The sequence below is a fragment of the Tenebrio molitor genome, chromosome 6 (assembly GCF_963966145.1).
Source record: "Tenebrio molitor chromosome 6, icTenMoli1.1, whole genome shotgun sequence".
NCBI lineage: Eukaryota > Metazoa > Arthropoda > Insecta > Coleoptera > Tenebrionidae > Tenebrio > Tenebrio molitor.
The window spans coordinates 7,400,344-7,428,191 of NC_091051.1; the positions used below are offsets into that span (position 1 = coordinate 7,400,344).

General features: G+C 37.4%; 2 protein-coding genes across 3 annotated transcripts; both read right to left on the reverse strand.

Moving 5' to 3' along the window:
- Positions 1–3,630: 3,630 nt before the first annotated feature.
- LOC138133358 (uncharacterized) lies at positions 3,631–6,559 on the reverse strand. Of its 2 annotated transcripts, XM_069051226.1 has the most exons (4): positions 6,411–6,559; positions 6,250–6,335; positions 5,319–6,147; positions 3,631–5,218 (listed from the first exon to the last, which is right to left on the reverse strand). In XM_069051226.1, exons 1-4 carry the CDS (start codon positions 6,411–6,413, stop codon positions 5,117–5,119), a joined length of 1,020 nt encoding a protein of 339 aa, XP_068907327.1. In that variant the 5' UTR covers positions 6,414–6,559; the 3' UTR covers positions 3,631–5,116. The 2 variants fall into 2 exon arrangements, with proteins under 2 accessions (XP_068907327.1, XP_068907326.1); XM_069051225.1 differs by having other exon boundaries at positions 5,319–6,335.
- Positions 6,560–21,335: 14,776 nt separating this feature from the next.
- Positions 21,336–25,342, reverse strand: LOC138133109 (uncharacterized). Its single transcript, XM_069050913.1, has 2 exons — positions 24,967–25,342; positions 21,336–21,893 (listed from the first exon to the last, which is right to left on the reverse strand). The coding sequence occupies exons 1-2, from the start codon at positions 25,295–25,297 to the stop codon at positions 21,388–21,390; spliced, it is 837 nt and encodes a 278-aa protein (XP_068907014.1). The 5' UTR covers positions 25,298–25,342; the 3' UTR covers positions 21,336–21,387.
- Between the last annotated feature and the right edge of the window lie 2,506 nt (positions 25,343–27,848).

A 27,848-nucleotide genomic window follows, 5' to 3' on the forward strand; every position in this document is an offset into this window, starting at 1 on the left:
GACTCTTCAACGTCAACTTTGACTGGAAATTAAATGAACACCCGATAGAATAAGAGAACACGTAAGAGAAAGATCTGAAAACAAGGTGATGAATATTTTTGAGTGGAGAGGAAGAGAAGGGAAGGAGTGAGATGTAGGGAACAACAATAAATGAGAAGAAATAACAGAAACCAGAAACATAAAACTGAAATAAATGAAATGAACATTTAAAAGAGGAGAAAGTGAGGATATTAAGGAAAACATGAATTATTTTGTGTAAAAGTAATTTAGCAAGGTGCCGATGTTCAGATAAAGTACGTAAAAAATAACAGCAAAAAATTCTAAAAATGTAAATTTAGCAAAATAATAATGAGAATTAAGTGATGTTGAGCATAACCTTATTAAAACGAAACCATCTGTTTACAATCAAAGGGTAAAAAAAATATTCTTGTTGGGTCGATTCATTTATTCCACAAAAGAATTCTTTCTCCACTTTGTTACAGTTAGGTCTACGGTTTATTTAAGTCAGCCAAAATCTCCTCTCAAAACAAAATTGGATACGTTTAGCTTTGTTTTGTTATATACAAATTCCATACATATTGTGGCTGAACAAAGAAAACAATTTGTTTTGCTAAATTAATAGTCCCGACAGACATGATTTATTCATCTTTGGATCAAGTTCAGTTTTTTCCATTTTCTTTGCACGACCTCATACATCTCCACTTATCTTTATTCATACCATTATTTGTCTTTTTAATACATCTTTCAAGACGTTGCAGTTCACTCTGTTTGGATAACCTTATCGCACTTTTTCACTTGTACTGTACACACTTTCCTTTCACTCTTATCGCGTTCTTTGTCAAGATCTCGATTTATTTATTTATTTTCATCCTCCTCACCAAAAAAATTGCAGTGCAAATTTATTTTATTAACGCCGCATAAACCTTTCGAGCTTCGTGATGCTGTTGCAAACAGAACCAACAGAAAAACGCCTCTGAAAGTTTTTTATTCGGTCTTTGATGTTTCTAGCGCTATAGAAATAAATAATTGTTGTGTCTGCAAGAACTATTTTTGGCCGTACAATAAGCGATCAATACGGTCAATGACTGCATAATTAATGATATCGCGATGATTCGAATAAGTTTGACGAGAATAGAACTAGTCAAAAAAAAATGGTAAACATGGAAAGATTGTCTGATTTGGTCGTCGAGGATAGCCAAGGCGAGGAGCTGGATTAAACCCCTCCTGCGTCACTTGACGATAAACATGTCAGCCAAAGGGTGTCCAATGTAAGAGCGTCGAGCGTGTCGTTTCCACAAGACACAAAATCAATTCCTCGAGGTTTCTAATCGGCGATTTAATCGCACCAAGGGCTGTAAATAACGCTGGTTCAACAACCAGAAGTGACCCCCGATCGAAACGGGAACACAAACAGCGCTGTTGCCACCCGAAAAAGCTCAACACCTGTTCGGGGCTGCTGAGTCGATAGAGCCTTGAAAATTGGGTCACAGGATGCAAGTTGGTGCACGAGGCTCGAAGAGTAGGCCACTCCAGGAGCAACGAACCCAGCTGAAAGTGGAACGGGTGCCAGTGTCACACAAACACGTCCACCACTCCGTCATGACGAATCAATAATCGCCCCCCGAGTCTTGAGACAGTTTTAATGGAATTAGAAACCCTTCAGCGGCAATTTGCAGTTCCAAAACGGTCGTAGTCGGCGAAAGTAATAAAGTAACGTGCGCGCTACCTGGTAATTGCAATAGATTGGTTTGCTATGCTAAATATAAACGTGGAAATTTCTGTTTAATCTGATTTGAGAGGCGCAAGGAAGGTTCCCGACATCAAAGGACAAGAAGCAAGCGAGGCACTATTAGATTTTAAGTTGCGCTACAAGTGCAAACATGAAAGTGAATAACATTACAAGTGTGACGTTCATGAATCGCGTCATAAAATGACGCCCAAAGAGGGAACTCAACGTGTTTATGACAAGTTTTGAAAATCATCTCTTCGGAGTTTTCCTGATGAGATTATATACACAATTTATGATTTTTTAATCTCGCAATAATGGCGGAGCTTTTGCCAATTTATTCGAAGAAATCCGATATTTTCAGTAAAAAGATCAAACGCTAAATCTCATTGTTGGAGCATGTCTCCAATGCAGCCTCTGATGTGGGATCCCATTATCCTTGTTAATTTTTTTCGCGTAAATGTCACAGCGGATTTACATTTTCCAGGATCCACCTTCACAAAAACCTCTCCGAATTATCAGGGAGAACCGAAAATATTTCATAATTACCAAGTTTCAGGAAGTAATATTGACCTCTCGCCCGAATGTCAAAATAATTCCTTTTATCCCGCCTCTCCTGATGTAATTGAATTCCACCCACACACAATTTAGAGCTTTTACTTTGCTCATTAGTGGCGGTCTCGAAGCTTGCGTCACACTGACAAAAAGCTCAACAGTTAACGTTATATTTTATTCAGCTAACCTTTCGGAAAAAACTTACCTTTGTCGGTTCATTTGAGGAAAACCATTAGCGTGTCTCAAAATTACCACGTGAATATTTCAAAAATTGCCTGACCGATTCACGTTACCTTAACGTAACGTTGCCTGGCAACCGGACAGCCACGCCAACCTGATTGGCTTCATAACGATCATGTGACCTACGTTTACGCTTAACGTCATAATTAAACTTCAAACTCTCTCCTCTAACTTTAATTAATGTTAGATTTACGCAAATAGATCAAGTCTCGACAGCTCCGCAGGCGTTCCGAGCGCATCTTTACTTGCTCTAAGGTGGTCTAGGGTGGTCGACGCGGGGTCCCTACTCATCGATCGTTCAGTTTTCATGAAAACTTCTCGTGGCGCGCCGTTTGTTTACGATTTTTAAACGAAAGCTGGATTATTGAGGTCATTTAAAATACACATTAGAAAAAATTAATGTTTCACGTCGTAAAAATAGACACTCTTGTTAATTAATGTTAATTAATGTTGTGTAATCATTAGCACATGTCAATAATTCGTGGAAAATATTTGTTTAATTACCAATTGGTCGGTGAAGAAAATGGTAGAAGCGATTTGAGCAAAAGTTTTCATCGGAGTTGGTCAGAAGTAAACAATTCCCCTTGTGGAAATAAAATATTTTGGCGATGTTTTTTCTGGGAAATTGTTTCCTGTAGCGAATACATTTTTAATCTCCATCGAACAGGAGCGTTTGTGTTGCGGTCTGTCAGTTCAGTCTTCCATGAGGGTATTGTTAAATTAATAATGTTGGCTTTATATAGGCGACGCATTGATTCGGTGCCTTTAACAATTAGGAATTGTGTCTACTTGGGGAAATGAAAGCGACGCCTTAGAAATGTTTGCCGACAAATACCGTCGACTCACTAAAAATAAAAGGCGTATTTACTTGTCAGAATACTTTTTTTGTGTCTGTTTGTTTTGTATAAAATAATCGGTACGGATCAGAACCGGCGGGCGTACACCGGGAAAATGTCAAAGTTCATCCAGGACCCGTTGCCCGGATCTCGTAAACAAGGTCGTGAACTGCTCCGGGAAGATGTAGGAGTGACCTTTCGGCCTATAATTAAGCTCTTAAATATTTATCGGCGAGTTCGGGACGTCTCTCGAGGAACAATAAAAGTCGTGTGTCCTGAAGACATTTATTATATCAGTCAGTAGGTTATAATGATTCATAATAATTTAATATATACACACATTAGCGTGAGGTCTTATTCGACGGAATAAGAGTGTCTTTTTATGACCATTATGACTAGAATAGTACGTTGGCTATTTCTACGATATATCAAAATATAGTATTTACATTTGGTACAAAATATGCAGGGATATGTACATTTTTAAGTTTTTTCTAACACATGCAGGACACCTTGGAGGTTACGCGAGATAATCTCCAAAGTGCCAATTACAAGTCTATATTATTGACAAATTGACATCAATGTCGTTAGCAGAAACCTACATTTTTACAGAGAAACCAGGGGGAAAATATAAGGAATTTGTCAACAATACTGACGAGAAGCGACTGCTAATTGCCATCACTAGCTAATTTTTGATTGAATGAGATTTCGAGATTTTCCTCTGGTTCCTTTAACACGCTCCGACCCAGGAAAATGTTGACTGATATGTCGCGGAATTGACTCCAGAACCAGCGGAAAACTATCGAAAAACGCCGGTCGGAAAATATCCGGCAAAAATATACATCCTCTATGAATATTTATTAAAAAAATAGAGAAGCTTCTAATGCTGCAAGGAACAACAAGCATTTGCACTGACCGAGTGAAAGCGCCTTAATGGAAGAGCTTCGAGAAAATTTCCAACAATCACTTTACAGAACAACAAACACATTTCTCCTATCGTTATAGAGATGAAAGTCGTGCCACTGGAACAACAACAACAACGAATCGTGTGTGGCAACAGCGACGAGCTAGGTGGGACATCGAGTTTGCGACAAGACAATGAGACTACCGTAATAAGCACAGTCCTTGTTTCTCTGTATCACAGATTGCGTCTGCAATGTGAATAATCATAATAGGCACGCGACGCCCTTCCGTGCGCCCCCCTGTCACCCATCTTGCCTATTATGTCAAAATAAATGCCGGAAAACGTGTGGCCAGAACGAAAATCTGAAACCCACAACCGGTGGGACCCTGTCGATGGTTAAAGCTCTAACTGTGATTGCCTACTTTGCTGCGAAACGATAAGTTGAAGAATCGGTAGAGATTATTGTGCCCACAACAAGTTCGTGAGTTATCTATTAGAACATCTCCTTAACATACAAACAACCATTATTGTCTCCTCTGGAACTTTTTATTTAACAGCAAGGAAATAATCAAATCAGACCTGTCCCGTTTTCCGAACCGGTTAAATAAAAAGTCAACGAAACCCCGGAGGAACGAGTAATTGAAATTGACACGCAATATACAGAATGACACCGACAATTATTGTATTATATGTACATCCAGGCAGCAAAGAGCCATAATGGAAGGAATACGAGAAGCGAAAATGACAGTGGAACTGAAGCTTTACAACCCCGCCAGTAGAATCAACCTTAACATTGTCAACAACGAAATTAATACTAATTCTTCAGTCTTAGTGGCAACAAATCGATCGTTACGTCGCTTACTGAGCCTTCTTCAGCACCGACAGCTGGTGGGTGAGGCTCTCCTCGCTCGAGATGATCCTCTTCTTCATGTGCGGTCTGATCTCGTTCACCCCGTACTTCTGCAACAAAACAACCGATCGATTCACAACCCTACCCCAACGTCGGTTGGCACCGTGCCAGAAGCAGATTGAATGGAGCGGAATGAATGGGTGTACTTACATTTTCAAGACTCTTCTCCATGTCCAGCATGTGCTTGATGGTGTCGTACACCGAGGGCGCCCGCTTCCTCTCGTCGTCCTTCGACATCATCTCCAACACCGGACTGGAAAACGGGTGTCTCACCGGAGTGGCCGGACGCATCAGCACCTCCTCCTTCTGCCCCCTCGCGTCCCGTTTCGGCGCCAAAGAGCTAGACACCGGGGGAGGCGCGGTCGTCGACAACTTCACCAACTGCTTCCGGTCGAACGTCTTGTCGCGCTTCTCCGCGTAGCTGTTCTTGCTGTGTTGCTCCTTCTGGTTGCGGAAGTTGCTGCGTTGGAACCAGTGGATGTCGTCGAAGTTCGGCTTGTTCTTGGGCTTGACTAGTTGCTTCAGCTCCCTCACGTCTTCGTCCTCTTGGCTGTAGCGCGACTTCTGCTTGGGCACGTCTTCCCACTTGCCGTACTCTTCGGTGGGGTAGTAGTCGTCGTAGTAGTCCTTCTGGTTGTCGATCGCCTCTTTGTACATCTGCGACATGATCAGGTTCTGCAGGAAGGCCGCGTTCACGTCATCCAGGCTGTCTTCGTTCTGGTCCTCGTTCTCGTAGAGGAGCTCGTGTCCGATGGGTTGCGCTTCTTCGCGCTCCTCGCGCTCGGCTTCCTGCATCATCTCCTCTTGGAAGTCGACGGTGGGGTCGCTGTCGTAGTAGCCGTAACCGGGGCGGGACAACAGCCGGTCCCCGTAATAGTAGGGAAGGACAGCTTGGTATACTTCGTATTTGGAGGTTCTGGCCGGGGGATAGTAGACTGGATAAGTTTCCTGGGGGTAGTACTCGTCAGGATAAGTTTGGCTGTAAGGATACAACTCATAGTAGTTTACAGGGTATCTCTGTGTGCGCACCATTGGGTATGGCGCCCAAGAGGAGACGCGCTGCATTGACGAGCGACCGTACCTTTTCGTTCCATAGATGGGGTACGCCGACGAAGGCGAGAAAAGGATTATTATGACCTCGAGGATCAGCAGCATTTGTAGCGCCATCTGAAACAAGACGACGGTCACGACAAGTCTCCTCAACAAGTTGTGCGGCCACGATTACAATCTTGGGCGACTTACCATTTTGAGTCTGGCGTGCGTAAACTTTAGTCCTATTGATGTGGATCAGCGACAATCTGGCTCCGTGGCCGAAATGCGTTTCCCTCTAGCATCTACCCCTATTTATAAGAAACGCTTCCCCTCTCGTGGCACCCACACGTTATCAATGAACTGTGGACCGGTGGGGATGGCATCACAGAATTGCGCCAACACGGCACGATTGGCGGCATATTCAACAAGCTGCCGTCCCATTGGTGGCCGTATCTGAACCTTATTGATCCGGTTACTATGTATGCGCGAACGTCGGGGCCATATAACTTCCGGAGGATGTTATACCGAAATCTTACCTCCACACCAATTCCATTCATAACTTCCACAGCCCAGAATCGATGGACAGGGTGGAAGTGGGTCGATGGAATATTTAGATCGTCAAAAAGGTGAACGACTGGAGCGTTTTTAAAGGCACGTGACTGAACTGACTTTTTAACACTTGAGGGACGATCGGAAGAATGGATTTGTTCGAGGGGACGTGCCAATTTCGCGCCCAATTACCCCAACTAATCGCGATTCAAGTCTGTGATGTTGTGCAAATGCGTCCCGCATAATTACAAGGAGCGTAATCATAAATAGGTGATCTCTTCAACGTACTTGACCCAATTCCTCTGGGAAAACAAGCATATTTGTTGTTGTTTGTGTTGTCCCAACCATAATTGCAAACTCGTCTCCATATTTTTACCCAGAAGCTTTTTTCGTCCAGTTGCAATTTCTTGATTTATTTCAATTCCAACCGGAGGCACTGGAAGAAACATGTCTTGGCCAAACATACCGACGGACAAATTCCGTCTTACACATTTACGCCAACGGCGAAAATGAAAATATCTTCAGCACATTTCATTTGGGACTAGTGTTAGATACGTCAGAAAGAAGCGACGTTCACTGATGAGTTTTATTTACAGATGTAATACTAGAGCAATTCAGTTCAAATATTGTTACTTCGTTTCGACACTTGTTTGTTCTAGTCACAGAAAGAGACGTCAATTTAAATATATTTTCGCTTGAGTTTCGTGAAAGCTTTCCAGTTATTGTCCTGAACAATAATCCTGTCGTCTTAATTAATTAACGCGAAGATTTGGATTGGATGGAGGGATCGGAATGACTTGAATAAACATGTTAAGGCTCACTGAAATGTAATGCCTCGAAATTTTATTGAATTAGGAATGGTGTTGTCTCGATTGAAAAATAAATCACTGCTTACTGTGTACTGGTAATATGAACCAAAGCAAAGAGAAAATCTCTTGTGGGCCGGAAAAGAGGGGGATAAGACGAAATAACGAAATGAAAATGGGCGATGAAATAAAATTACATGAAGGAAGAAGCGACTGTTGAGAGTCGGCGAGTGGAAGAAGTTATGTGGGAGAACGAAGAGGCAAAAGGAATAATAAAAAAATGCAAAGTATGATGAGGAGCGAAAAATGAGATGTTTATAAAAAACGAGAATTAAATAAAAAAATGCATTGTATTGTTGATCGACAAACATGTTTCAAAAAGGATTAAAAAAAATGACAAAGAAAAAAGTTTTTTCACGATCGGGAGTAGAAATCAACTTTTCGGATGTCAACATCGTGACAGAAGTAGAGCATTTTCTCCCTAGGGAGCAAATATTTGCAAATACTTGCTCCCTAGGGAGTTTTCATTTTTTTGACAGTTGTAACAAAAATCTAATGGGAGTTTTCATTTTTTTTGACTGTTGTGACAAAAATCTAATTGTGTTGTCAAGGCAACTACTAATTCCATTAAATTCATCGAAAGATGACAACTCATTTGTCATCATTTTTTTATTCTTAAAATTTGAGATTTTTGTGCTGTTTCTACTCCCTACCGTGAAAAAAATAGTATATATACTTCTGGAGAGAATGCTCATTTTTCCCTCGGTGCTTTGTAGCCCTCGGGCTTCGCCCTCTGGCTACAAACTGCCCCTTAGGAAAAATCATGCATTTCTCTCCCTCAATATATAATATACTATTTAAAGAATGTACAGAGATATACATGTGAGGTGTTCATTTAAATTTATCCTCAAAGTAGGCGTTACAGAGTCGATTGTGAATGCACCACTCGTCAGTTTGCAAAGTATAATCAATTCACTTTTGTAATGACGAACTAGAGTTACTAAATTTAGTAACTTTTGTCTTGTGAACACATCTTTCTACCGCGAATTTGGGCTTTTAAAAAGTTAGGTTATGGATCACGTCATTTGTTCTGTCAAAACTGATCCCAATCTAAGTACCGGGTGATCAAAAAGGACTGTTTAAGTTGGCAGTACAATTAAGAAAATTTTATATTTCGGTTATTTATAACACTGCAACCGGGTATGTTTTGTTGGTTTATTTGACAAATATCTGATGTAGGTATAGCATTAACAACGACAAGCCATCAACAACCGAAAGTTACTCCTGTTATACAATTTAAAATACAATTCAGTGTTACCAACTTAAACAGTCCTATTTGATCACCCCGTACATATAGTGAAATTAAATTTGTTTAATTATTTAAAAAAAAAAGCAAAGTTGCACTAAACAAATACGAAAAGACAGTTGAACTTAACAATGAAATAATAAAAACACAAACGACGCAAATAGTGAGGTTAGATTTAAACAGCTGATCAGAGTTGTAATCTGGTGGTGCGTTCACAACCGACTCTTCAACACCTACTTTGAGGATAAATTTAATTGAACACCCGATATTTTGAGTAAGAAAATGTACATTAATGTGTATGGCTGTAATAAAAGAAGTGAGAAAAATAAGGTAAAAGTTTGAACGTCTAGAAGAACAAATAACGAGATGCGGATAAAAAAAAGAAAAAAAAACAATAGAATGATGAAAATTTTAAGAAGTGGAAAGCGATTAAGTTTCAAGTTCTAAATGAAGAAAAGAAAAAAAATAGTAAATTGCAGTGAATCAAGGATCGAGTAGGTAGATGGAACAAAAAAATAAAAATAAGTAAGTAAAAACATAAATGTTAAATGTGAAATATACCTAGTAGAAGAAAGCTTCCGAGAAATCAAAGGTAATGCAACACAATGCATCGATTGATAGAATGAAAAGGATCGGAAATTGTTTTAATGGAATGCTGGAAGGACTAAATGAGCAAGAAGTTGGGTAGATTCAAAGAAAATTTGTTGCGGTTTTGAAAAAATTTTATTAAATTTCTGTTGATAAAGTAACAAAATAGAAGCCTTTGTTACAGTAATGCTGACTGGGTCTTGTTAATTAATCTATTCCAGCTAATTAAAGAGAAATGAAATTAGAAAGTAAATCAATAGATAATAAAATCAGAACAAATAAGCTTCCGAAATAAAAAGGAAAACGGTTAAGTAAGCTTAGATTTGAAAATAAGAGATGTAAAATTAAATTCAGTAGGTAAAAATGCAAAAAGCAAAAAGAGCAGCAAAAAAAATAAGTAGAAAACTTGGTTTGAATAATTGTTGGGACATTTTTTTTTTAATTCTCTTGTGATGGAGTATCACAATGAAAATTCATTTGTGCTAAAATACTAGTTGGACTTTGTTATGTCATTTGCTGTTTATCAAAAAGAAAAAAAAGCGATAAATCAGATGCAATTTATGGAAATTCGATAACAAACCAGTTTCCGAAATATTTAAAAAGGAGAAAAAAACTATCAAAGATCATATTAAAAAAAAAAAAAACGAATGAAAAGGGAGTTGCTGAATGTGGAAAAACAAAGAACAATGGAGCGAAATGGAAATGGAGGAAGTAAAAAATTTGTTCTAAGTAGATATTAGAAGAAAGATTAAATGTTCATTTATTAATGGCACACAGAGTTTTTTTTTTGGTTTTCTTCTTTTGTCAATTGTATTTCACTATGTCTTAAAACTATTTCTTATCTCTATTAAATGTCGAAGTGTCGTAAATATGAAATAGTTTTGAGAAATAGTGAAATACAATTGACAAAAGAGGAAACCCAAAAGCAAAACTGTATAGTTAAAGAAACAAAGTGAAGTAAAAAATAAATAAACAATGAATAGTAAAATTCATATAGAGATTCAGAAGATGAAAGGAGCTATAGTAAGTTAAGTAGATGGTAAAATAAAAATCAAGAGTAGCAAATTGTTTTGGTAGAATCTAGAGAATTGAGAAAGAAAGGAAGATACCGTAAACTTGTTTTGAATAAGAGAACTAAGTGAATAACGAAATTACAGGGAAAAGAGAAAAATATAAAACTTTATTTTTATTGTATTAGAGGCTGCAGAGCAAACTGGAAACAATGAAAGAAGTTCGAAAATATTTTAGCAAAAACTCTTACAGTTCTGACCGGACTTTTTATTTCGTCATGATAAATGAGGAACAAAGACTGCATTCATACGACTCAATAAAATCTGCTTGTCATGACGCCAACCCATCAGTGTTTTTCCTAGTGTCATCCTTTGACATATAGCGTGGGACATTCAATAACACTAAAAATATTGTCGTGCTGCCAATAAATATTGATCGTCGGAGGGCTCTTTCACGTTCTACATCAAATTTTAACGTCAACAAAACATCTGTATGGTATTTATATTTCATAAAAATAACTGCCCACAAACTCCCAAACAAACTCCACAACGGAAAGGGCAAATGTGGAAATTTGTCTTGCGACAGGCGACAAATGCTGCATTTTTGTCAGCATTGAAAAGACAATTTTTTTACGACACAACGCCGCCCCAATACTTTCCGTGGCTACTACCCCTATAAAATGAAAAGACGAGGTCTTTTTAGTGTATTTTTCAATCTTCTTAATTGATTTTATTGGGGTAATAAAATCGTAGCGAAGAATTTGCTGTCTAATGTGGATATTTTGTATTGTGTGAGCCTCGACGTCCCTCGATGAAAAACTTCAAATTACCTAAAGGTAGCTGATGTGGAAGCTACCTGTAAATTTATCACAGCGTGGAGACATGTGGCGCGGAAAATTCCTATAGCCTAGTTTGTGGTAGGCCACGCTTCGGCCACATTATCCTGAGCTTTCACAGGGACATTAATTTTTATCTATATCTCGACGTAATCGTACCATTTCATGCAGATAATTGATTCTGATTCACTGATGGGTGACTAATCTGGTTATTGATCCTCGGACTCGCACGTTTGTGCGACAGAACCCATCCAGAACCGAAAAATGTTCGATTGAAATTGCCGCCCCCACGCATCTCCTTCTAGGAATTTAATAATTGCGGGAAGTCGAGGAACGCGCGAAGAGACCTTGCCTCGGTGGAAAATTTCAAAGCATCGATTTTTATATTTCAGAACAATTCAGCTCTGACGTTATACAAATACTGATATTAATCAATTGTTGCGTAAACATTACGCAAGCCAATCGGCTGATCGAATTGATCGCAACACAAACACCGAAAATAATCTTCTCTTCCCCGGCCGCCCCTCCGTTATCATGCAACAAATTAATGACGCAACGCTTTTATGAATAAATAAAGCGCGGCAATCCAGTAATTAAGCTCGCCTTCCCGGAAATCCCAGGTGTGGTGTTCGACTGTAGTAAACAGAGGGGCGTGTATTGTTTCATTCATGTTAAAATTCGATCCTTATCGCGACACGACTCGAATGTCTTCGTCTTGTAATTTTAATAAAAATCCTGGATCAACATTCAGGAGACGTCCGCCCTTGACGTCACGACGTTCACCCTTGACACGTCCGGAATGCAGAGGTCCCGCAGGCTTACACTTGGGAGTCGCATGAAAGGCGCACAAAAACACTGCTTCGGGTAGATAACGTTCCACTTGCGGCGCACTCACCACACCATTTTCTTAAGGACTAATTGTGAATGGGGAAAATCGTTCTGTTTGAGTTTTAAATGTTACGGGGTTTTGAGTGTGGAGAGAAGAGTTTTTCGCAAGCTCGCAAATATTTGCCCAACCCTAAGAAGGTGCTCAACATAAACAGAGCCTTTTACATTCTGTGTAAAGAGGTGTTTACTCTTTTTCCACCAAAGCTATATGCTGGAAAATAAATATTAAATAGTGGTTGCCGGGCGAAAGCTTTTATGAAGAAATCATTTTTGCCAGTATGTACTAGAAAAAAAGTGATAATTCAAAGTGGCAACAAAATTAAATTTTCCAAAAATAATTATCAAATATATGGTTATTTGAAATTAATTTTGAAAGACAAGTTTTGATAAAAGCGTAAATAAAATTGTTTACTATGTATGAATGCTTTATTTTGCCCTACAAGCTTTCCGATTCCTGATTACATTTTTCTTTAAACATAAAGCAGCAATTCCAAAAAAATAAAAAGAGTTATTCCCATCCCCCACCCTTTCCTTTTCTGTTCTTTCCCTCCCCTTCGCTTCCTCAAAGCTATTTCGAGATGGTACGACTCTACTCTCTCTTCTATTTTGAATTCTTCTACTCTTTCCCATGCTTCTTCGTTCACTATTCCGTAATCTATAACTGTTTCTCCCCTGTTACCTATTCCCATTCCACTTCTTCGTCCTCTTGTTTGTTCCCGTTCAATACTTTCCATCGATTTTCTCTTCCTTTCTTCATTTTCCCCCTTGACTTTGGATTTTCTTTCCCCATCGCCCTCTCCTCCTCTCAATTTCCTGCTCCTCTTTCTCCTATTCTCACGTTGAAATCCCCTCCCAATAGTATACAATCTTCCCTGTTTTCTTTCACTGCGTCTTCGACACGTCTTCTTGTTGTCTTCATCTCTTTACTGTTTATTGTTATTATTTTGCACCATTTATTGCCTATATGAACTTTTGTTTCCATGCATCCTTCTTCTTCTCCCTTTTTCCTGTCACTTTCTTTAATCCCCAATTTCACCCCTGATATTATTCCCCCGGTAGCTCTTCCCTTTTTCTTTTTTCTTTTTGCTCCGTGATCTTCCCATTTGTACTCTTTCGGTAGCGACTTTCCTCTTTGTGCTTCTTTTCCGATTTCTGTTTTATTTGTCCATCTACCTTTTTATTCACCTTCTCTTTGAACCTTTTCTCGCCGGTTCTATTTTTCTCTCCTTCTTCTAAAAATTTTTCTTCAGTTTCTCTTCTCTCTCATCCCATATGAACCATTCCCCGTTTATCTGCATCTTCCTGTATCCTATTTTTACACTTTTTCCTTTCTTCGTTTGGCAAATAGTCATCTATATACATCCTCTCATCCTTTCTTTCCTTCAACTTACTCTTATTTAGCTATATTATTCTTCTTCTTATTCTTCTCCTCCCAACTTTCTATTTTTGCCAGCATCATCTTACCTGTCTTTATTTTAAAAGCTTCCTTTACGTTCACTTTCACCCGTATTTCCCTTTCTAACCATTCTTCTACCCCGCCCTCTCTATATTTCCTCTTATTCCCCCCATTTCGGTTATTATAACATTATTCTTCTTCTCCGTCTTTTCTCTTTGTTCCATCTCTTCCTCTATCATTTTCATCCTTTTCATCCAATCTGCCTCCTCCGCCTGTCATCTTTCTTATCTTCCTCTCATCTCCTCTCTCACTGCCACTAATTCTGTCGTAAAAATATTTACTAAAAACTTTCTCAATGGTTCAGTCTAAATAATTAGACTTTGACTTATTATTATTTTTATAATTATGAATCAAGTTGACCAACAGGATAACCCAATTACAGGTAAACACAAAACACAAATAAAGCAAGAGACAGCGCTCCAACTAATCAGACACTCGGCTTCGCCTCGAGCCTGAAACCTAGTTGTCGCGCTGGAAAATACACCTACCGTACTCTAATGTAAATAAATATTTCCTTTTTTGTGCTCTGATGCCTAAAAAACTGAAAACAACCTTCTATAAAATGATAGGAATTTTTGAAAATCTTTCAGTTTTATTAAAATTAAGTGCCTTGTTTCAAAGCTAAACAAAGCCAACCAGATAATTCTATTTTACTGTAATTATTATTATTTTAATTAACTGGTCACGTCGAATCATTTTATTTAAAGTCAATTCAATTTTTTAATGAACTGTTTTATTCAAAAAAGTTTGGAGTGATTAAGAAACTTCGAGGTTTATTAAAACATTTTTTATTATCATTTTAATCCCGAAGAATCTTTTTCAGACAAGGCAAATTACTTAACAAGAGTTGATTATTCCTTTTTGGAAGTCTCCCAACAAGTAAATAACAAAAGTAATTACTTTCATTTAACTCAAGAACAACACTTAGGTTATTACCAAGAATATTAACGATTCGCAATCACAGATTCTTCAAATTGAAAGTTTTTTAATTAAGTAAATGCAAAAAGAAATGGTGCTTGACTAAAATCTGAAAGATGGAGTATTTCTTAACAATGTCAGAACATATTCAACACAACGACACGTTTTAGTTTAAAAAAAATTTTAACAATCAAAATTTTTTCCCCCTATGGTTATATTTATTGCAATAAATTCCATTCAAATATTTTATACTCAGAATCTGTTGTTCGAAACACAATTGTTATTGTTATTCTTTTTTGTAATTTGGGAGGCTGTAATATCCTAAGGGAGCAAAATCATGGCAAATTTTCACACGTCAATGCTTTTAATTGGCTTTCTGCTAATTAATCCCACTTTATGTGTGCTGACTAGACTGTGCTTTACAATTTGGAGCAAAAAATTTTATTGTATTAAAGCAACTTGGTCAACAAACATGACAATGAAATAGTGCCGAAATTTTACACCAAATGCAGATAAAAACCATCACTCTCTACACATTTTTCGTAAAGTGCAATTTTGGTAAATTTTCCCTTTGTTTAAATTTAATTTCAGCAAAGTGAATCTCTCGAAGGTTTCGTTTTGGCTTGAATTGTAATGTATGGGGCCCTTTTGGGGTCGTTGTGTCAAAAATGCGCCAAGAAGTCCAAGCGAGTGCGACCAGCTGGTCTTGGTGTTATTATTGGTGGATGCGCCGGGTCCGTGCGTCACTCGAACCAAGTGTAAATTCTTGAGAATCGCCCACGCTCCCGCTCGCCGATATTTGGGCAAAAGCGGCCTCAAAGGGCACAGCAGCAATGCGGGGAGCCCCAGACATAGCTGACGCCCCCGCAATCCCGGGCCTGCTCGATAGGCAGGGGCGGGCCAGACACCACTGCGGTCTTTACCGGCTGACTGTCTCCCCCCAAAAACAACAGTCAAAACCTCCGGAAAACCGAAAGAACTGGAACGCAGCCAGGTGCAGTGCAATGCACTTTGCCCAATTTCCGCCGACCCAAGCCACTTCTTCGGCCAGGGCGAAAGGTTAAAGTTCGCGGCTCCGGGTATTTCCCGGTATCGATCAGCGCGAGTACCTGTGGATCGTGAGGGAGCGACTTGCGATTGTGAGTTTTCTAATCGGCAAATGGAGACGCCACTTAAAAATAGGGGGCCGAGCACCTCCGAATTTCTGGAGCGGCGCGACTTGCCGGAGCCGGCTTCATGGCCCGCAGCGGCGGCGAGCGCCCACACTTCTGTCTCGGCTCTGCCCCCGTCTTTCCACCGCTCGATTTTTTACCAGCAAAACATGTTTATAAGTGGAACTTGGTGCAGACGGTCGCCCACGGAGGCACTAGACGAGTTCCACTTTCGACTCGTCTTAAATCCGCATCCAATTTCGAGATGCAAATTCGCCGGAAGACGTTTAATAAAGAAGCCGAGGACAGAGTAGGAGCTCGCCACCTATCGGAAAAGGGGAGGATGATCCAGTTCCTGGCCGTATCGGGGGGTGCAACTCACACTCCTGTGACCCTTGAATGAAATTCGGCAAAGGGTGGAGGTTCTAAAAATAGACTGCAGTAAAGAGGGATAGACGAGAGAGACACCGCGAGGACAAACCAGCGGTAGGGGTTAGGGGAAACGACAGATACCCTCGAACAATCAAAACATTTATTTAAACAAATCGACTCCACCATTATTAACAAATTATTTGCCAAATCGTTATTTATCTGTTCGTGTATTTTTTACTGGCCCTGACTCCTACATCTACACCTTTATTGCGGTGTTATTAAAACTATTTTTAGAAGAAGCTATACATGCCGAAGGCCAAGACAGTGGTGATTATAGGAATCGACGCACCGAAATCAAATTCTCTGGAATCAAAGTTTTCGATATAGTCTTCGACATCTTGTCCTGAAGGGATTGCCACGGTCGATCGCTTTTTTCTAATTTCCTGCCACAAGACAAGAAATTGTGTATTTTTATGACTAGCGGGACTGGTGTTGTGTTACACAAGTGGAATATTAGTCACTGTCATCGATAAACGGAACAGACAATCATAAACCCTTCAAAGACAATGAAGTTATCCAAATAAAATCAATACAGTTTTAAGAGAAACATATAATGTCGGTGGAAATTCAAGTTTCAAAAACAGTAAAAATGTCTGTGTTTGCTTATAAAGAATTCAATTTCTATGCAAGAGCAAAACTCCAGAAACAGATTTCAAGACTCGTCGACTTTGCTGTCATTTTTCTTATCTTATATTTCGGTTTATATCGCGGATCCTGCACCAACATTCTGTTGTAAAGATTTAGTTTCTTGGTTTTTTTATTTCATATAGGTATGTAGAAAATCAGGATTGAGCCAGAGACTTCGTAAGTTTTTTTACAAAATTTCTCGGCTTCGTCGTCAATGCTAAATATGTGAAGAGTCGAAGTTACAAAGTCTTTTATCTTTAAGAGGTCGAAAATCACGCCTTTGTGTATCTCTATAGAAACGGTTGAAGTGGATTTTTTTTGTAACCGGACTTGAAACACTTCAAATCCTAGGAGTTGAAATGTCCACAGGCGGCTCAACCCAGTCAAATCTAAGGTCATTTGCAACATTTCTCACGATTTATTTATCAATAATTACACGAAATATTTAGTAAATGATTAAATTATCTCTATTTAAAAAAGAGGTCTAAAAAAGCGAAATAACGAAATTATTACCCAATATTTAACTGGTACAGTGTGGTGTAACACAAATCGCCCAGGCACATAGATGACAGATGTCAAAATCAAATGTCAGTCTCTGAGATTAGGACAATACGACGGAATTGAAAATGCAACCCACAATATGTTTGCAACGCTAACGTGGATATTGTTTTTTTGATTTAAAAATCGTGAAACATAGTTAACTGTGCATCTTCGTAAATTTTGACATAAATGTCATATGCGCTTGGTTAAATGTAATATCTGCTCACGTTGGAATGAACATCAGTGGTGCAAATGACCTGACCTGTTACTATGACAACTCATATGAAAGTTAATGCCAAATGTGTGCGATTTGTACCACTGATGTTCAATCCAACGTGAACAGGATATACCTAATTGTGAAAAAACGAAAAGTTTTTGGGAAAATAATTATTGTCTGGATAAACGCGCAACAACTGGGGCATTTTATTACATTCGTCTTAAATTATGATCATGTATGTTTTCTCATCGTTCGAAATACATTTTTTCGTTGAGCGCTTGTTAATTTCAATATTAATGAATTATTTTGTCTAAAATATAGTGTATTAATGGACCTCATTAATACACTATTTTTCATTAATCAACGATTCTTGCGATTTTGACGTTTTGATGATATTTTGATGTATAAACAACCTCGAACATGCATTGTTTGCACTTACCAACACTGCAGGAGGTAGTACAGCAGGGTTTTTTATATTTTATAGCTCGATAACTGCACAATTACGAATTCACTTTTTCAAAAGCCGACCTTTTTGGTTATAATTCGCATGTCATATTTTTCAAAGGTAACTAGGTTTTCTTAGCAACCGTGACTTTTACGTGAAATTGAATGTAATGTCTTCTGACGTTCTTTGTGGAAAAGTGAATAGAAAGTGTTGAAAAATTTAAAAATGGCCTACCCTGAGGACAAAAAAGGATGAAGGTATTTTATAAGGTCTCATCTTTATCGAAAAAGATGAATTTGGTTTTGATTTGGCTTTAATTTGAAATTTTGTCACAAAAAAAAAAAAATTGCGGTCAACGAAAAATTTTTGTAATCAACTCATTTGTTAATGGCCGATTAATAATCTCAACTATTAAAGGCACTCACTCGCTACACTCGTTCGTGCTTTAAACAGTTTCGATTATTAATCGCCTTCATTAACAAATTAATTTATTAAATAACTATTAATCGTCGTATTTTAACTTTTTCATAAATGTCAGTTGTGACAAATAAAATTATTGGAAGCAAATCAATCATGGATTCATAATTTCATTTTAAAACAATATGATATTTAAAATTATCCACGTTGGCGTTGCAAATGTATTGTTGGTTGCATTTTCAATTCCGCCGGGCTCATTATCACTCGTGTATCTGATCTGTACATAATTTAAAATTTTTCGATTTCGCTGACACAAGAACTGTGATTTGCAGATAAAATTGAAACATGAAGAGATGAACACGCAGTACTTAATTAAGGCACAAGAATTGTTAAGGGAGATCCAGTTGTGCAAAATTTACGAAACTTTGAACGCTTTATACAAGAAATAATATAAAGTATTTTTCTTGATAATGATTCTTGGCACAACTCGTTCTACTAACACAACATCAAAAAATTGTCACCGTTGAACTCGACAATCTAGTCTAGACATATGATTCAGTGAATATTACAAAATAAAAATTCCCAGTGTAAAAGCGTCGATTATAAAATACTGGAATTTTTAATATTGTTTTGAAAAAAAAATAATAAACTTAACTCGCATTACATATTGTTTTTACTGAATTAGCGTCATATTGTTTGTTGTGGTCAATGCAACGATTAAATCTCTAACCTTCATCGTGGATGTATCATACGGTTCGACCTTGATAACCTCTCTAACCAAAAAATGTTGCACTTTATCACAAATTAAAATTTGTCTTGTACAACTATAAATATTTTCCGTACGTTTCTCTGAATCTCTCACAGTTATGGAAAAGTTAAACAATCTCATAAACATGTCATATTTACGAAAAACAGTATTATCGACTTGTGAAAAGGAAACATCTAAAACTTGGATCCAGGAAAATAACAACAATTAAAAGTTATAATCTTGCAATTTCGGATTCAAACGAAGAATTTACACTTAGGTCATTACAATCGGTCTATCTACACCCTACTCTATATTTTACGGAATTTAGTGGTGTAAGTTGTGTTTTGGGGACAATTCTGTCAAATGTCAAAAACGTCAAATGAGATCGCGTGAACAGGAAATCGTAGGAATTTTTATATAAAATGCGGGTAGATGTAATTGCAGTAACTTTCAAACATATAAAAATTGGTCGAATGCCCCTGCGGACAAAGATCAAAGCTGCCAACCATATAGAGCAGCAAGTACCAAAGGTAGCTCTGCCAACTTTACTTTTTATGCAGTGAACGGAAAGTAATGAAGTTGACTTTAGATGTTCGCATATTATAAAAATGTAAATCCATGAATCTTTAATCCGGAAGAAGATAAAATAAACACTGGATCATCTCTAAGGTGACCTCAAACCAACAAACTAATAAACTCGTACAGAAGAAGTGTGATGTGTTTGTAAACTACCAAGTGACTATAAATAATTGAATCTTTAGTGGGTCTCTGAGCAATTGGCAAGTCTCGTCATTATCAACATGTCGTATCTTGAATGATATTTTAGGTTGGAGTTTTGGAAGTTTAGTGTTATTGTGAAGAGTCAACATTGTAAATAAGATTTTACAAAATAATGATGAAAACAAGTTTTACTAAAGTGAATTAATTTTCATTTTGCAATTCGCTCCGAAAATAAGCCATTACAACGAATGTATTGTGCTCAGCAATAAAAACATTTTTACAAATAAAATATGACAGTAACAACTTTGTGTTATTGTTAATAATCACAAATAGCATTTTACCGCATAATGGTGAAAACGAGGTTTACTCTGAATGAAGGAAGGAAACACGAATAAATGTACTGTAGCGAGCAAAAAAAAACTGGTCGTCAAAATCATGCTTTGGCGCAATGGAAAATGCTCTATTGTAAAACGGTCTTAAATATCCTAACCTATCATCATGTTGAATGACATTAATTGACAATGATTAATTAATTTTTTGACACTTTGTTGACGTGGGCATAATCAGGCAGGGAATTTTTTAATTTGTGACAATCTAACCAAATTTTGAAATGACATTGACGACCTTCCGGTCGCGAGCAAAAAATTCTTTTTTTGCTCGCGACAGTACATACTAAGTATTGGAAACCATTTCAAAAAATAAAGCGTGATAATAACAATTTTATTTTTTGTTCGACACTGTCAGAATTTGAGAATTTTCTCCTATGTGAACGGATTTTGATAAATGTGACAACTTGTCAAAACGAAACGTCAAGTTAATTTTAAAGATTTTAAGCGATTTGGAGGCTTTCAGGGGGTCGTCGAACAAGAAAACGTTGTATTCAACTCGTTCTTGTGTAAACTGGACTTTTTTTGGCACTCGTGGGCCTTTAAAATGCTCGTTTCACTCGCGTTTTAATCTGGCCCACTCATACCAAAAAAAAAAGCCCAATTTACATACGAACTCGTTAAATAAATAACTATTTATTCAACTTTGGTTTGACATATTTGGATTTAAAAATCTGGTGTGCCAACATAAAACTTAAAATATGTTGCTAACCTAACAAAAAAATCCCAAAAATGTATATAGTCGGAACGTTATGGATATGGATTGGGGACTTGTCGTTAAGTTGGCACTACCAGCAAAAGTAACTAGGCGCGCTAATAAGGTTATTGGAATTTATGACAGATCTCACTAATGTACAGTGCAATCATAAGTTTTAAGCGACCTTGAGTTTGACAATCTATATCCAAAACATTTCGAGTATAGTCATTTAATATTTTTACGTCTATTTACGTCAGTGGTGTATTTTCTCGCTTAATTCTTTTTTACTCTTAAAATCGCCACTAGTTTTACTGAAACTTTTAAAATATTTTTTTACTAACGTCCATCTTTGAGAGCTTCATAATTCCTTGTAGTAAATAAATAAACACTTCGGAGCCTTACTTTTTAATATTTATTTTATTAGAAAATGCAATTACCCTCACATTACCACTAATCAGAAAATCTTATGTCAATATCTGGCGACGCCTCCTCCGTGGAGGTACTTCTAGTCGTCGTCTGTTGAACATCCCCTGGTTTATTGCTGTTGCATATCTTGCAATGATACTCCACATCAACCCCCAGAGTAGTACTAGGACTGGTACTCTGCCACCTCTCCGTGTCGCGCCTGTGGCACATATCGTGCCGATGGTCATCACAACCACCACCCCCGAAATTAGGTGGCGGTCCGAACGAAGGGGGCCGATTAGGAAAATTCTGTCCGAAATTAGGACCTCGAGGGGGACCAAAAGGATTGAAACCCTGGGGACCCCCAGGACCCCCAAGACCCGGCCACTGGCCACCGCCACCACCATGATGATGGTGGTGGTGACGGCGTCCCCCGAAGCGAGACTCCGTCGGATTGAACTCTTCGGCGTCGTCGTCGATCTCGATCTTGTCCGTCGTGCTCAAGATGCCCCTGCGGAGGCGTTGGCGGCGGCCGGATTTCTTGTAGTACACTGCGGAATGAACAAGTTATTGTTTGTGTTTGCAGACACAAAACACAAGTGTAATGTGTTGTGGAAGATGAGTTGTCGTTTATGGAACGGGCAACAATGGCGCTCTTTAGTAGAAGTGTGGCGTGATTGTCTGCAGGATCGATACATTTTTGTTGAAAGCGGGACTGACAAGTTAAAAGGTGTCATTCGGGGTGAATCTTGTGCTACAATTTACGAATTTATTACCAATTTGGGGTTGTATTACAAATTTAAGGGTCAACGCTGCGCGGCTTGCGAGCGACGGAAGAATAACGACGGTTTTGTTGCAGGGTTTAAAACAGTAGATTTGAACAGTAACACTTAATGTCTTTTTAAAAACAATTTAAAGAAAATCATTTTACAATATGGTTGTTATGAAAAACTATTAGACATTACAGGACATCAAAGAGAATGAGAAGCGAAAGTAAGATAGTAATTACGAGTATGTCGGCAGAACGGTGGAACTAATTGACATTGAATTTATAAAATAAAATTATATAATTTTTAACAGTCGCGCAGATTTGCATACAGCACAGAAAATTCCATTTACTTTTTTAATTATGTTCATAGATATTCTGCAGATGACAGTAGCTAAGCAAGTTTAAGATACTTATATAAAATAAACATCATTTAAAATGTAAATTATAAATTGAAAAATGTATGGTAAACAACTTAAATAATAAAGGAATCATTCTCAAACAAAAATCGACATATTTTTACTTTAAAATCGTGCTAACGACAATAATGTTCCTTTCAGAATGTAGTTAAATTTTCATCTAGTATTATTTTCCATTCATTTATGAACATGACTGCGTGATTTATTGAATTGTTCAGTGTATAAAACAGTAGTTCTTAAACTTTTTAGTTGTTGGCACCCCTTCAATTCTCATAATGTGTAAATTGAGTGTTGTAAGTTGTGTTTGGGGACAAACGTGTCAAAGTGTCAAACGTCAAATGAGATAGTGTGAACATAAAATCGAATTTAACTCTTAAACCTAAATCAAAGCTTCAACCATATAAAATAGAGAGTTTCCAAAGTAGCTAAGTATGCCAACCTATCTCTTATCTGGTGGACGGATACAGTAATGTCAACAAGAAATTACTCCCTAGGATTCGAACATCTATCAGTTAGCGAGAAATTAGCCATTTACAACTGTTACAAGGAACTCGCTGCCTTACATTTTTGACATCGTTTCGCTTTCTTTTGTTTGTCAACAGAAACCACATAGCCTCCAACCTCTTGTTTTCTGGAAAAATTGACATTAATTGTTAATTAAATCTTTTAAAAAAAATCACGTTTTTCGCCAAGATGAAGCAAAATATTGTACCAAACAATTAATCAATTGATTAATAATGTATAAAATATGTAGTTGCAGACAATAAATGAAAATAAATGTAAAGTGCTCTAGTGTGAAACTACTATCGCTGGCCAAAAAAAACTCGTACAGCCAAAATTTTAGTATTGTAAATCAAAGTCTACAACGTCAAACGTTATTGTCAATGTCAAAATCAATGCGAAAAAATGGGTTTAACTGAAATTTAAAAACAGACTATAGCGCAACGTTTAAGGCACGAGATTTCGATACGGGCAATTGCTGCTGAGGTTGGTGTTCATAAATGTACCGTTTTATTGGCCAAACAAAAAATCAAACCTACGCATACATAACCTTTATTAAAAAAGCGATGTCTACACAACTCAAATTTTCAATTTTTGCATCTGTTCTGTCACCTGTGTACGAGTATTTTTTGGCCAGCGATAGTACTATGGCGGCCAAAAAATTTTAGCCATCAATTTCTGTCACTTCAAAAAAAAAATGTGTAAGCCATGCTTTATTGTCATTATGATTACCGTCTTGATTATGATTGGTATTTTTTGGGTGGTAAATTTCAAAACTCGAAATTATTTTGTCATTTTCTACTACACAGAATGTTTACCTCATGTACGACTGCTCTAATTTTGTTCATTCAAGTCGGATTTTTGGAATATCTGAACTTTAAACAGTTTAAATTGATTGGCAGAATAACAACCTACATGTCAAAATGACAAGAATCGAAAGTGGGGTTACGGTTCCTAAAGGTTTATTTATACTTTACATGAATGTCAAGATAGTGATAGTGCCATGTGTAGAACATGAATTGCCATTGTTTTTCATTGTTAATTTTATTATGTAAAATACATATTAATGAAATTATTTTTTCTGATTTGAGTGCTGTAATAGACCAATAATATACATTTTCAAGGCTGATAACTTTCAGTGTCAAACATCAAATGCCAAACGTTAGATTGCGTTAGATCACGATAAACAAATGATATAACAAATTGAACTTTCAAAGGTTCCACTGTAACATTTATGTTACCAACCACTATAAAATTCCCCAAATTTTAAAACTGCGATTTTTAATTTAAAAAGGGCAAAAAAGGCGCAAAGTAGAAAAAATAGTGCATGGGTATGAGTCAATATCTGTGAACAAGCTGTATAAAAATAAAATTTTAACACATTCACCACTCAAAAATTGATTCTTCCCAATTGATCCGAGTTATAACATTTTGAATGTTTATTTTTTAGTATTTTGTTGTTCATTTGTATTTCTCTATTTTAGATCAAGCTTTAGATTTTTTAAATTTAGAATGAGTTAAAATCGTAAGAGATGCTAGTGGGGGTGGTCTAGCCCAACCCCATATTTTCTGACGAAAGAGGGAAATATAAGCCAAATTTGCCGTGGCAGGATGAAATCCAGCGGGACAATAACAGTTGTGAAAACCTCATCTGGGATTTTTCCGCGTTATCACTTTAATCCCTCGGCATTGTTCAAACACACATTTCCACATTTTCCAACATTAAATGTGTGAAAAGATTAAAACGTTCAACAAAAACCCTCCGTCAAAATGAAACCGCGCCGGCACATCTCCCATCTTTCAATTTCCACCGGAGCCAAAAATCCAATTTGTTTTTACATTTCTCAAACGAGGTCGCTTCTAACGAACTGCTGGACGACCTAATTACCCTGATTAAGTGATTACGCACGACATCGCCAATAACACAAAACCTCTAACCTCCATCGAAAACGTATACGCCGGTCTGGGCCCGATAACCCTTGTCATCTCTGAAGGCGGCCAAATAGTTCACCGTGTCCCCCAGCCTCAGGTTGAGCCTCTGGTCGTAGATGAAGATGCGGTTGTTGTCAATGTCATTCTCGCCCAGCTCCAGGTCCTCCACTTCGCGACCTCTGCGTCTGACACCGATCCGGAAGGTGACCAGCTCGGTGTCGTCGTAATGGGGCACTTGGACCATCAACTCGTGCGGAGTCAGCACCTGGAACTTGGGCTCGAGCAAGTCGCGGCCGCTCGCGCCGATGAAGAGCGCGCCGAAAATAGCCAAGAACATATCGCACCGCTGCTGCACACAGGACTGAAGTCCATCCTGCTAATGTGTTGTTAATATATGTAGGCGTCATTATGGACATCCGACGTGAAAAAAAAAATCTCACTTAGGGGAAATCCAAGTGACAGGCCGTTGGCTCCAGTGATCGAAGAAATGTCATGATTCACTGGCAAGGTCGGCATTTTGGTTGCGGTTCATGGAACAAAAGGCTGCAGCGGAAGCTGGGGATGGGTCAAGGTAGAGGATGGGTGGGATGGTGTAGCGGTGCGAAATGATCTTGTGTAGAAGAATTTCTGGGAAAATTGGAACTGACCCCAGACGGGTTCCGAAAAATTTCACCACAAGTGCGTAATTAATTTTTAATTGGGTAACGGTTCTTGAATTCTTTCAGACTAATTGCGGTAATGAGAAGTCCGAAAACGACACCCAAAAGGTCACTCGAATCAAATTTGAGATTACACATTATGTTTAGGAATCGTCTATGTGAATCCGATACGACACCTCCACATTCACTTTATTTTTCATTTTCTTAAATGATGACCTAGAAAGTTGTACAGTTTTTTACTGGATTGAATGGAAGGTATATTTAGACATTTTTATTGTAGATTTTTCTTAAACAATCGGATTTCAAAAATGTGTCTTAAAACCCCTGTTCGGCAATTGCCAAATTGGCGAACTTATAGGGGTTTGAAAAAAATCAGATAAAATCAAAAATACGTTTTGTCTGAAACTGTGTTTTTGAAAATGGCTAATACCGCAACAACAATAATTACTGTTTGAGTTTACAATAAAACTGGTGAGTTTTATGTCATGTTCCAACGAGAAAACCATTTTATTAAGAAAAGATTACAAAAACCAAGACGTTTCAATTTGGAATTTATGTCAGCTGTCAATAATGACAATACAACAAACGGAATTAGGTAGTACAATTCACAATCTTGCCAATTTAAAGTAAATCTTTTTATTGCCAAGTGAAACAGTTATTGTTGCCCACGCGGTATAATATCTCAAGATCTACCAAGTGATTATAACTGTTGTTTTTTTTTTTTTTTGTTAAGTTAACAACATATTTTAGGTTTTATGTTGGCATTCCCGATTTTCAAATTCAAATGTCAAAACACTCAAAACTAAAGTCAAATAAAACAAACTTGTCATTATCACGCTCTAAATATTTTCAAAAATGGTTTTTATTACTGAGCATATTTATTCTTATGGTATATTTTCGAAACTGATTGCAAAATGAAAACTGATTCAAGTTAGTAAAACTTCTTTTCATCATTATTTGGTAAAATCTTGTTTACCATATTCACAATAACACTAAACTTACAAAATCCTAACCTTAAAAATTGAATCAAAAGATGACATGTTGACGATAACGTGGCATACCGTTGCTCGGGGATGCCAACCCATGAAATTTCAAATTTTGAATTTAGGGCCTGCGGAAGATTTAAAAAAAGAAAAAAAATCAATGGTTGATTTTCAAAATGCCTCCATCTGTACAATGATTCGAAAATTATTCGTTTCTCTTTTTGAGATGGACAGAACTGCTGAAGTGATGATAACAGTCACTTGTGATTTCTTTCGTTTAAAACAATCTTATTGTCATTTTATTATCCAAAAAAAAAAATCGCCAAAAAAGACTAGCATCTCCTGTTCTAGACTAGATCATCCCTTTCTTAGCCCAAACTTTGTACATACATATTTCATAAGCAACAAAGAATTTATTTCTCACTTTTCGGAAATAATAGTTTTATAAAGTTGCTACACTCTAACTCCAAATTTGAGTGTTTTTTTAATCGTACAACTTTCTGCACAGTGTAGCTTCTCTCGACGTTTTTTATTTTATTTTTTGAAATTTGCCTCCATTTTGATTCTCTAATAGACATATTAACGAACGCGACGTCATCATCTAGGATGTCCACCATTAATTCACGGAACATTTTACGAAAATTTTTAGGTTGGCAAAACTTGATTCGTCATGCGTGTCAGTTTAAATTACAAAATGTGCAAAGAATTATTTATCACGATTTATCAAGCAACAAATTCGCGACCGTATTTTTGGGAATTTCACGTATTTCAGCGGGCGTACATGAAAGATTATCTTTCATATTCGTGTTTTGTGACAGAATTTGGATAAAACAAAAGGCGACTTTGAAGACTTGATTAAATCTTCACTTCTAAAATTAACACATTGCCAACCGCCACGAAAATCCCTAAATCGAGGAAAGTAAACATTTTTGTTTAAAAACGGCTTAAAAAGGGCAAATTACAAAAAATAGTATAAAAAACCCGTTTCATAAGACCTTGAAGCACTCATTCTTTGAAATAACTACGCCACTCGGTTTTTAATCTTGAATTCGTGCTTCAAGACTGGTCTTATGAAACTTGTCTTTTAATATACTATTTTAAACCTAATAAAATTATGACATTGTTTTCACAACCTTGCTTCCTCCAACCAAATCCTCTATTTTTTAAATTTTAATCGCATTTGTTCCTCAAACAATAATTTTAATAATGTCATCCGAACCGAACGCATTTCAAGTTTCAGTTATTG

Bases quoted from the DNA above. Each gene is read 5' to 3' on its own strand.
- LOC138133358 (XM_069051225.1), bottom strand. The intron at 5,219-5,318 runs GTAAGTACACCC...GTTTTGTTGCAG, and splicing joins TGGAGAAGAGTCTTGAAAAT to AAGTACGGGGTGAACGAGAT.
- LOC138133109 (XM_069050913.1), bottom strand. From the start codon at position 25,297: ATGTTCTTGGCTATTTTCGGCGCGCTCTTCATCGGCGCGAGCGGCCGC. The intron at 21,894-24,966 runs GTTAGAGGTTTT...TTCATTCCGCAG, and splicing joins CGTATACGTTTTCGATGGAG to TGTACTACAAGAAATCCGGC.